This window comes from Mustela lutreola, chromosome 5 (genome assembly GCF_030435805.1).
Source record: "Mustela lutreola isolate mMusLut2 chromosome 5, mMusLut2.pri, whole genome shotgun sequence".
NCBI classification, from domain to species: Eukaryota; Metazoa; Chordata; class Mammalia; order Carnivora; family Mustelidae; genus Mustela; species Mustela lutreola.
This window is the reverse complement of record NC_081294.1, coordinates 152,918,344-152,929,532: the sequence shown is the minus strand read 5'-3', so window position 1 is coordinate 152,929,532 and position 11,189 is coordinate 152,918,344. Positions and strand designations below refer to the sequence as shown.

The 11,189-nt window shown below is 42.4% G+C and overlaps 1 protein-coding gene across 2 annotated transcripts; it reads right to left on the bottom strand.

Moving 5' to 3' along the window:
* Positions 1 to 241: 241 nt before the first annotated feature.
* On the bottom strand, positions 242 to 11,172 carry LOC131832676 (immunity-related GTPase family M protein 1-like). Of its 2 annotated transcripts, none has more exons than XM_059175991.1 (2): positions 10,862 to 11,172; positions 242 to 2,446 (listed from the first exon to the last, which is right to left on the bottom strand). In XM_059175991.1, exon 2 carries the CDS (start codon positions 2,432 to 2,434, stop codon positions 1,232 to 1,234), a length of 1,203 nt encoding a protein of 400 aa, XP_059031974.1. In that variant the 5' UTR covers positions 2,435 to 2,446; positions 10,862 to 11,172; the 3' UTR covers positions 242 to 1,231. The 2 variants fall into 2 exon arrangements, with proteins under 2 accessions (XP_059031974.1, XP_059031973.1); XM_059175990.1 differs by having other exon boundaries at positions 10,964 to 11,172.
* Between the last annotated feature and the right edge of the window lie 17 nt (positions 11,173 to 11,189).

Sequence of the window (11,189 nt, the reverse complement as noted above, 5' to 3'; positions counted from 1 at the left end):
AACATTTTGAAAAAAATTTTTTGATAAAAAACTATTTTTATTACATACATGCCCAGCAAGGAGAAAAATCTAGGGCTAGGGTCTGGAGTGGTTTCCAATTAGGAGAACTTCCATACAGTCTATATAGTTTGGGTTAACTGTATAAACAGTGAGATCATAGACAGAGGGTTGATTTCCTTAATGCTGATGCTCAAATTTAGTTGCCTTTGACCAACATGGGAAATAACTTTGGAGAAGAACAGAACATAGCAGGTACTTTATTTTTATTTTTAATTATTTTTTAAAAGATTTTATTTATTTATTTGACAGAGATCATGATTAGGGAGAGAGGCATGCAGAGGGAGGGGAAGAAGAAGGCCCCCCGCTGAGCAGAGAGCCCGATGTGGGGCTCAATCCCAGGACCCTGAGATCATGACTTGAGCCAAAGACAGAGGCCCAACCCACTGAGCCATCCACGTGCCTCAGCAGGTACTTTATGTGAGCAAAAATTTCTGCATAGCAAACATAATCTAACAGGCACTACTTCCCATGACAGGCCCACCATAAGCGTGTGCATATGAAGAGCATGGAACCTCTTGGTGTTTGGTACTTAAAATAGTCAGGTTTGCCTTTTCGATTCAACAATTTCTCAATCCCAGTAAAATGGCCTTTGAGTCCACCCCCTGTATCCTTTTTTGGATATAAATGATTTGGGCATTTGCTGAGGATAGATATAAGGACAGAGCTTTACAGGACACAAGACTGGCCTTGGATCCTGGTACCACTACACAATACTTTTCGGAGAACAACTAAACACACATTCTCCAATTATACTTCTCCAAAGGGAACATCCCAAAGGATGTTCTATTCTCTGACTCCAGATGTGTCTCTTTGAGTCCATGTACTGAGAAGTGAGAACTGAAGGAACAGAAGAAAATCAAGAGGCCTTGGAAAAATGATGCCAATGTTAAGTGATAAAGGGATGTCAGAATGAGACTGTATGTCACACTGTGCAATCTTTTCTTCCATCTTTGGATCCCAGCTCATTTAATAAATGAGAAGTAGGACATATTTGGAGATTTGCTGAGATGTGGGTTCAAAATGTTCTAGTCAGCTCATCTACCTCAAGGAACTTAGAACTAACAAAAGTGGAAATACTGAACTGATTGAGAATTCTAAAGGATACAGTGTGAGGAGAGGACCGCAGATATCCTGACTTTCCCCAAGAAGGAGCCTGCTGAGACCTTACCCTTCAGATGGCAGTATCTCTCAAAACTTTCTTCAGGATGGTGTTGGTGCCCTTGGCGACGTTGTCAAGGAGGCGCCACTGATGCCACGCTCTAAGGCAGTAGAAACTGGTGTTACCTACAAATGGGATTCTGTTCAGAACCGAATATAAGCAAGTGTCTGTATTACAATTTGTCCATGAAAATATCCAGTCCCTGCTGAGGACAGTGTGTAGATCCTGAGACTTCATAATGGCCTTATACTCCTCCATAGGTTTTCCCATACTCTGGGCCACCTCCTGGAGAGACTCATCATCCAAACCAAAGAATGAGTGGCAGACATTCAAAAACTTCTCAAGGTAATCTGCATTCTGGATGCCGAAGCTGTCCTGGAAAGACTCTGAGCGTGTTTGCCTCCAAAAAGTGATTGCTTTGTCATTAATGATCTTCCCATAGGTGTCAGACAGGTTCTGTTGGGGCTCATGATACCTGATGTCAGACACTTCTTTGCACAACCTCTTCCTAAGCTCTGGGAAGCCATACAAGGAGGGGTCAAAGTTGGAGACCAGAAATATGATGGGTTCATACATTCCCTCATTCTGGAGAGCTACCCGGATATTCTCCTGGATATCCTGCAGGAGTTGTTCCTTTGAGACTACTTGTGTATTGAGGTCTCTGTCCAGCTTGGTCCAGACAACGTAGAACCTCTTTCCCTGTCCCTGGATGATTTTGGCAAGCTTCACGAGATTCATGCTGAACTGTTCAGATGCAATGATGATGAAGAGGTCATACTTGCTAAACTGGATTTCCTCCAGATAGGTCTCCAGGCTTTGGGTGGCAGCTCCTGTGCCAGGTAGGTCCCATAGCTCCACACTGGGCATGTCAGAGAAACGGTAGAGAGTGGGTTTCTGGGTGGTTCTCACCACACCTGTGGGAGCTGAGTCCTCCTCCTCCTGCCCAATTCCCCGCAGTGCATTGATGAAGGAGGACATGCCATTTCCAGAGTCCCCAGTCACTGCAATTCTCACTGAGGCACTGGATGCTGTCTTCATGGTCTCCTTGACCGCAGAGACTATTTCTGGCAACTTCCATTCTTCGGAAGCTTTTTCTGTGTTCCTGACATCCGACATAGATAAGATGATCCAATCTTCATGGTGTGGCCCAGCAGAGGTAAAGGATGTAGGTGATGGGGTGTGAAGGGACGGGGAGGGCTGCATGATGTTGCTCATCAGTGGAGTAACCTGCAGAAATAGGAAAAGCAGGGGGGTTGGGAAGACCAGGCACACAGGGTGGCAGAGGAATCATCACATTTGATATTCCAGACTGAGGGTGTCAGATCCACATCTAACTCACTGTAGGCCTTTTGGATGAGAAACAACAAGCCCCTGCAAAAATGTTTGATAGTGTCCCAAAAATCTAAACATATTATTCAGTTACAGAAAACAAGGAAATCCTTCCATTTGTGGCCATATGGATGGACTTTGAAAGCTTCATGCTAAATAAAATAAATCAGACAAATACTACATGATCTAACTAACGTGTGGAATCTAAAAATAAAAGAAAGTAAATTCATAGAAAAAGGGAGACGAATAGGGGAGAGGTGGAGGAAGTGGGTGAAAGGTGGGGGAGAGTGGAGGAAGTGTCCAAAAGGTACAAGATTTCAGTTGTAAGATAAGTAAGTACTAGGGATGTAATGTACAACACGGTGACTATACATATCACCATGATACGATTTATAGAAAAGTTAAGGGAATACATCTGAATGCAGAATGTTTTCTCTTTCTTTCCTTTTTATTGTATTTTTATGAGATGATGGATGTTAGCTGAACCTACTGTGGTAATCATTTCACAATATATGTAAATCAGATCATCATGATGTATGCCTGAAACTTATATAGTGGTGTTTGTCTGTAACATTTCCATAAAACTGATAAAATAATTTAAAAAGAGTCACCAAATGGCCCAGCAATTCCATTGCCAGGTATATACCCATGGGTGGTGATGACATACATCTATGTAAAACCTGTGTGCAAATGTTCATAGCAGTATTATCTGTAATAGCCCTCAGGTAGAATTAACACAGTTGTCCACGCACCGTTCAACAGATAAACAAAAGTCGTCTATCTACATCAGAGATCAGGACTGAGCATGAAAAATAAATGAAGTACTGATACCACCCACAACATAGATGAACCTCAAAACATTACTCTCAGTGAAAGCAGACAGCCCCTCGGACCATGTATTCTATGATTCTATTCACATGAAATGTCCAGAAAAGGCAAATCCTTAGGCACAGAAAATACATGGGGGTATTTCCTTCTTCTGAAGGGCAAATGGTAGGAGGGAAAAGAGGGGTGGTAGTCAAGAGGTATGGGATATCTTTTGGATAATGAAAATGTTCTAAATTTGATTATGATGGCATTACAACTTTGTGAATATATTAAAAACTAATGAAAACTTTAAAGGGCCGCGAATTGCAGAATGTATCAATTATATCCCTGAATCAGGAGATGTGCACATGTTAGGGACTCAGAGGAGACTGCTGAGGAATGCTCTGCAGCTCTGGTGCCAGTGGACAGCTCCTAAGCAGGTCACAGATATGAATGGACTTGAGCAGAAGAGTGTCATAAGGGTCTCTGTGTAAGGTGCACTTAAGTTCTCCTCCACCCCAACTGGGTGAGCAGGATGTCCCCCTGGGGACAAGTAAGCTTATGACAATTCCGAATATCCTTCAATCCTGAGGACCCACACATCTTCACTGCATATGTCTTCAGAATCCAGAATAATTTAAATTTTTTTGATAACAGTGAAAAGTACATCTTCTTCTTTCCTCTTAAGACATTTTCCATGTTGTTTACTGCTAATTGCATACCTGGGGAATCTCTGTCCCTCATCCACTTCAACATCTAAGTTATACAGACTTTCCAAATAATAACCTACTGATTTTTAAGTCAATACTTAGGTTTATACATGACTGTTTATCTTGTCACTGTTGTGATTAGTATTTTAGGTATTTAAGTTCTCTTGTGAACATTCTCTTATAAATTGTGCCCTGAGGTAAAATCTGCAAGCATTTTATAAGGCAGGATTGGGAAAGAGAATTGGTTGGGATTACCTAGGGGATTCTCCTCCTGGGGGCTACACACAAAGTGCTTTCATAGTCTCACAGGTTATGAGTCTTTGCTGTGGTAATTTCCCCTAAAAAACCTACTAACAGTTTCATACTAACAGCATTTTTCATATAGCTAGAACAAACAATCCTAAAATTTGTATGAAGCCACAAAAGACCGCAAATAGTGAAAGAAAACTTGAGAAAAAGAAAACAAAGCTGGGGGTATCATGATTCCAGACTTCAAGTTAGATTACAAAGCTGTAGTGATCAAAACAGAATGACACTTATCTCATATATTTATGTGTTTTTATGAGTATGTGTATAAAACCATTTTTTAAAAAGATTTTATTCATTTACTTGACAGGCAGAGATCACAAATAAGCAGAGAGGCAGTCAGAGAGAGAGAGTGGGAGAAGCAGGCTCCCTGCTGAGCAGAGAGCCCGATGAGGGGCTCAATCCCAAAACCCTGAGATCATGACCTGAGCCGAAGGCAGGGGCTTTAACCCACTGAGCCACCCAGGTGCCCTAAAACCACTTTTTAAATAAACATCTTTCATTAAAATGTAAGTGTAATAAAAACAAAGCAAAACAAAACAAAAAACACCTGTATGGTACTGGTGCAAAAATGGACACATAGATCAATGGAACTGAAGAAAGCATCCAGAACTAAACTCAGAATTATATGGTCAATGAAACTTCAAGAAACAGGAAAGAATATCCAATGGAAAAAAGACAGTCTCCAACAAATGGTGTTGGGAAAACTGGACAGCAACATGCAGAAAAAAATTTCTTACAGCATATACAGAAATAAATTCAATTATCCTTAATTATCCAAATGTGAGACCTAAAACCATAAACATCCAAGAAGAAAGCATAGGCAGTAACTTCTTTGACATCACAACTTCTTTCTCGATATTAATCCAGAAAGGAAGGGAAACGAAAGCAAAAATAAACTATGGGGACAACATGAAAATAATACATTTTTGCAGAATGAAGGAAACAACAAAACTAAAGGTAACACACAGAATGGGAGAAAATATTTGTAAAGACATATTGATAAAGGGCTAGTATACAAAATATATAAAAAAACTTATACAACTCAACACTCAAACACCAGATAATCCAATTGAAAAATGGTCAGAAGACACAGATAGGCCTTTTTCCAAAGAAGACATCCAAATGGCCAAGAGACATATGAAATGATGCTCATCATCACTTATCATTAGGGAATTGCAAATTGAAACTATAATGAGATATTACCTTACACCTGTCAGAATGGCTGAAATCAACAACACAAGAAACAACAGACATTGGTGAGCATGTGGAGAAAGCAGAAACCTCTTGCATTGTTGGTGGGAATGCAAACAGGTACAGACACTCTGGAAAACAGTATGGAGGTTCCTCAAAAGTTAAAAATACAGCTAATCTATGACCCAGCAACTGTACTATTAGGTATCTACTTAGAATACAAAAAAACTAATTCAAAGGGGTACATGCATCCTGAAGTATATAGCAGCATGATCAATCATAGCCAAACTATAGAAAGAGTCCACGTGTCCATGGACTGATGAATGGATAAAGAAGATGTGGTGTATGAATACAAAAGAATATTACTCAGCCACAAAAATGAAGTATTTTCATTTGCATTGACATGGTTTGAGCTAGAGAGTATTATGCTAAGCAAAATAAGTCAGAGAAAGACAAATACCATATGATTTCACACGTGTGGAATTTAAGAAACAAAACAAGCAAAGTGAAGCAAAAAGAGAGAGGCAAAAGAAGACACAGACTCTTAAGTATGAAGAACAAACTGATGGTTAGCAGTGGGGAGGTAGGTAGGAGGATGGGGAAAACAGAGGATAGGTATTGGGAAGTGCACTTGTGATGAATACTGACTGATACATGGAAGTACTGAATCATTACAATGTACACCTGAAACTAATATTACACTGTATGCCAACTAACTTGAATTAAAAAAACTACTGTTTTTATCTGCACAAATGCAATTTTTAAAACATATTATAATTCAACGCTGCCTCTTTGCTGAAGAGTTTCCCTATGAGCCCCATGAGGCCTTCTATTCCATGAGGGCTTCCCTTCCAGACCCATCTATGGGGTCTCCTGATGCTGCTGGAAGGCTAGTCCTCACACTGAATCAGAAGGCCCAAAGCCCATCTGTAGGAGAAATTTCTCATTGGCCTACAGGTCCTGTGGTGTAGTTTCTTGCTCTCCTCCTCCACCAAAACTACCCCACTTGCATCTTCACTGATGGTTCTGAAGAAAACTTTCCTGTGATTCTTCTTACTCCCTCCAACTCTTACCACAGTGTAGGAATGTCCTGTTTCTGTGAGTCTGTCTGAGCTGGGTCTTTTGCATGGCATTTCTTGATTAATCTTCTCCAAGCTCTATTAGGTAAGTGATATTATCCCTAGCTACAGATGAAGGTATTTCCCAAATGTGATCTGTGAGCATCTCACAGATAAGAAATAAGCTTGACAGTCTGGAAAACAGTATGGAGCTTCCTCAAAAAGTTAAAAATAGAACTACCCTATGACCCAGCAATTGCACTACTAGGTATTTACCCAAAGGATACAAACAGTGATTTGAAGGGACATATGTACCCCAATGTTTATAGCAGCAATGTCTACAATAGTCAAACTGTGGAAATAATCCAGATGTCCATTGGCAGATGAATGGATAAAGAAGATGTGGTGTGTCTATATATACAATGGGGTATTACTCAGCCATCAAAAATTAAATCTTTCTATTTGCCATGATGTGGATGGAATTAGAGGGTATTATGCTAAGCAAAGTAAGTTAATCAGAGGAAGACAATTATAATTTCACTCATATGTGTAATTTAAGAAATAAAACAGAAGAACATAATGGGAGAGAAGGAAAAATAAAACAAGATGAAAACAGAAATGGAGACAAATCATGAGACTCTTAACCCCAGGAAACAAACTGAGGGTTGCTCAAGGGGAGGGGGAGGGATGGGGTAACTGGGTGAAAGACATTAAGTAGGACACCTGATAAAATGAGCACTGGGTGTTATGTAAGACTGATGAATCACTGAACTCTACCTCTGAAACTAATAATACACTATATGTTAATTAATTGACTTTAAATAAAATAAAAAAAAAAGAGAGGGAGGCAAATCATAAGAGACTCTTAACTATAGGGAACAAACTGAGGGTTGCTGGAGGGTGGTGAGTGGGGGCATGGGCTAAATGTGTGATGGGCATTAAGGAAGGCACCTGTTTGGATGAGCGCTGGATTTTATATGCAACTGATGAATCACTAATTTCTACCCCTGTAACTAATTATATGTTATATATTAACTAAATTGAATTTAAATAAATAAAAAGAAGAAACAAGCTTGAAGATAACAAAGCAATGATGGAGGATCCCAGATTTACTCCAATAATGCCATTTTATGTTTCTATCTGGATAGGAGGGGAGGGTGATTCTAGTTAGTGTTGAATATCCAGGCCCAGGGGCTGAGGGATGGCTGGATGATGAGATGCTCCTCCTGGGGATGTGGGTCCACTTATTGCTATCAACTGCCACTTACCTCTCCCTAGATGCACCCTTCTTAATTTGGGGAGAGAATGAAAATCACAGTCCTCTCTCAGCTCCTATCCTCCCAACACATTAAGGAAAACTCATTGCTTTGCAAGTATGAGGAAAAAATCCTACAATGTGTCATCAGATCTTAGAAACTGTTACAGGGAAATTGACTGTCCCCCCACCCTTGGGAGATGGATGCATAATGATATGATCAGGAGATGCTGGGAGTTCAGAGGGAGGGAATCTCATGAAATATGATGTAATTACCATCTCATCTGCCTTGTGCCCCCAAATCTTCAGGGTCCTCCACCAGGAGCCCCTGTGACAAATTTGAGGTGCAACAGGTCAGCAAGGATGGTGCCTCCTCCCACAGGAGTGCAGGTGCCCTGAGCTCGGTGAGGGAGTGAGTGACATGGTGGGAGAATGTGCATGGACAAAGCTGGCTAAAAGCCAGAAAGATGGAGCTCTGGTCTGGGTCAGGCTCGAGGAACACTCTGGAGTGAGAATCCCTAAGAGTAGCCTTCCCTTACCCTTAAACTCAAAGCCCTCTTTAAGACCTCTCTTGACCTTTCCTAACAATAGCCCAAGTTCTTGTTTATGGGGGAACACAGAGGTTTCCGAAGGTCTTACCAGCCATCCTGGCTCCAGGGAGATGATATCCTGGGTGAGTTCCAGGCTCACTGACTTGGTTGTATGAAGGGGTTTCTTCTGCTCCTGAGCATGCTATGTATTCTGGTTGCCTATAAGTTTGCCTCTAGTATGGGATGGGGAAGGCTGGATGGGTCTCATGGGAACCAGGCTAGCTAGGACATAGGAACTGAACTAAAACAAAGGATTCAAGACCTCTTGAATCCTTTTCTTGGTTTGTCTAAATTCCATCGCAACCTTCACATGTTCCCATCTCACCTTGACTTCCTGTGTGTTAGATCAATTGAAAAACAAAAACAAAAACAAAAAAACCTCTGTCTCTTCAAGAGATGAAAGTCCCAGAAAATATTGTGTCATCCCATGTTAGATGCCTGGTATCATAAAAATACACATATACAGGTCTTGGCACTTATAGTAAATAATTCCTTAGACTCTCTGGTGCCCTTAGTGCCTGGCAGGTATGGGACATATTTCTGCTAGATGAATGAAGCACAATGCATCATTGCATATCCTTCACTCCTTAGTTGACAGATAAATTAACTTTTCTTCCTAAATCTGTCATCTGAAATGTTGAAGCCAGCTCTGCCCCAGCCCTTTGGAAAGCAAGTAGGGGCTGGTGAAGAGTATGAGCTCCCCACCCCAGGGTGGCTAAGGGAGGTAAGCACAAACTTGAAATCTTCTGGATCATTTCTGTGACTATGTCTGACTCAACCATGTACTTTGCAAAGGTCTCTTCACCTGAGTACCTGTGCTGGGCCCTACTGGAGGGGGTGACTGAAGCCCTACAGCACAAGCCACAGCTCCCTGTTTCCCATTACCTGCTTATCTAGTCCCTGCCTTACTTGTGGTGCTAGACAACCCTGCATGTGGAACCCTCTCAGGGTCCTTTAAGACAGCAGTATGCCCATGTGACACTGCTAGGCCAGGCTGGAACAAGGGTAAACCCACGAGAGGTAGCAGGTTTTCCAGGAACGGTCAGTGTGCAAGTGCTGGCGTGTGTGTGTGTGTGTGTGTGTGTGTGTGTGTGTGTGTGTGTGTGTATGAGCCTCCAGGACACCAAGGCTCAGAGCACTAACCCAGAAGTTGAGGAGATGCCAGCAGAAATAAGCCTGGAAAGCAAGTGGCCCCCAGGCTCAATTTTTTGCAGGTCATACCATGTTATACCTCTGATCTTCCCTATCTGGAGAGGGTTTCTTTAGTCCTTGACTAAAGAAACATATACTTTTATGGAGGGAACCCAGGGAGCAGATTTCAACTGGAGAGGGCAGTTGTGCTTGCAAGGAGAACCAGACCCTGCGAGCAGACCTTTCAAAGTCTCCTGAAGGATACCATCAGTAAAAGATGCATTTCACAAAGGAACTAAATACCCACGCAGCACACATGCACTCACACACATGAATACACCTGACGAAAGACTTTACCAACAATCCCCTACATTCCATTTTGACCTATTGCATCTGTTCCAATGGGTAACTTTTTTGAACTCTTGTTACACTGCACCAAACAGATTTCATGATCTAAGAAGCACAATGAAGAACACTCATTAGTGCATTTCCCATGCAGGATCCTATAGAGTTCATGTCATGCCCAATGATCTGGAGCTATGAAGCCGGGATCAGCCTTGGCCCAGACAAAAAATCCGAGGCATCAAGGACTTTTGTGACTTTGAACTCACGGTGGATCAAGCCCCACATTTCCCCCCATTTTATCATCATAGGGAAAGGGTGAGGGGGAAAAATATACATACTGCTTTATTCTAGGAAAGTGTAATAAACATCTGCATCATCAGTGGGCATGAAACACAAAAGGACCTGGTCTGGGAAAAAGTATTTCAAGAGTCCACCTCATTGAGGTAAAGGATGGAGGTGGTGTCCAGCAATAGGGACAGTTTCTCCTATGCAGATACACATGTCCACTGTTACACATTGTCTAAGGTCTGCTAGACCCCTTGTCCCTGAAACCCCACCCCCACTCCCTAATCCACTGGAGGTTCAGCTGGACTTTCCAATTCCAGGTTACCCCAGAAATTTCCACTGTCCCATCAGAAGACCACATCCTCCCGTCCCCCCCAACTGCCATGAATATGGAGATGAAAGGCCCATTGTCTCCACACTAGAAGGTAGAATTGGTTTGGTGCAAAGTACAGGGTTCTGAGTTTTGCCTCTGAAGAATGTCAGAGGGGGGCCCTGTTGTCAATACTCACTGAAAGGGATAAGCCAGTCCCCAAGCTCCCCTGCCCTGGTGTCAGGCTCTGCCTTTCATGTCTTCCCTTCTGCAGGGTCATCAGCCACATTGGGTTTTACCCCCTGTCACCCCTCTCACTCACCTGCTCCAGGAAGCAGAGGGTGACTATGATCAGGCAGATTGGTCCTGCTGGCAAGTTAGCCCTCCCAGGGAATGGGTCAAGCTCTCAGGGAGAGATGCCTACCTCTGAGATTCCCCCACAACAGGTTCCAGGCTCAGATTGCTCCCGAAGGAACGAAGGGAGTTGTGCTGGGTTGAGGTTGTCTTAGAAAGAGTCCAGACAGAAGGGGCGGTGGGGAGAGGACCCAGGAAAGAGAAGGCAATCTCACAGTTTTCTGCCCAGTCCTTTCAGCTCAGAGCTGAGCGATTTCTGAGTAAAGCTGGGAGCACGGCTCTGGGGGGAGGGAACA

Coding starts and splice junctions, on each gene's coding strand:
- LOC131832676 (XM_059175991.1), bottom strand. CDS start 2,434: ATGAGCAACATCATGCAGCCCTCCCCGTCCCTTCACACCCCATCACCT.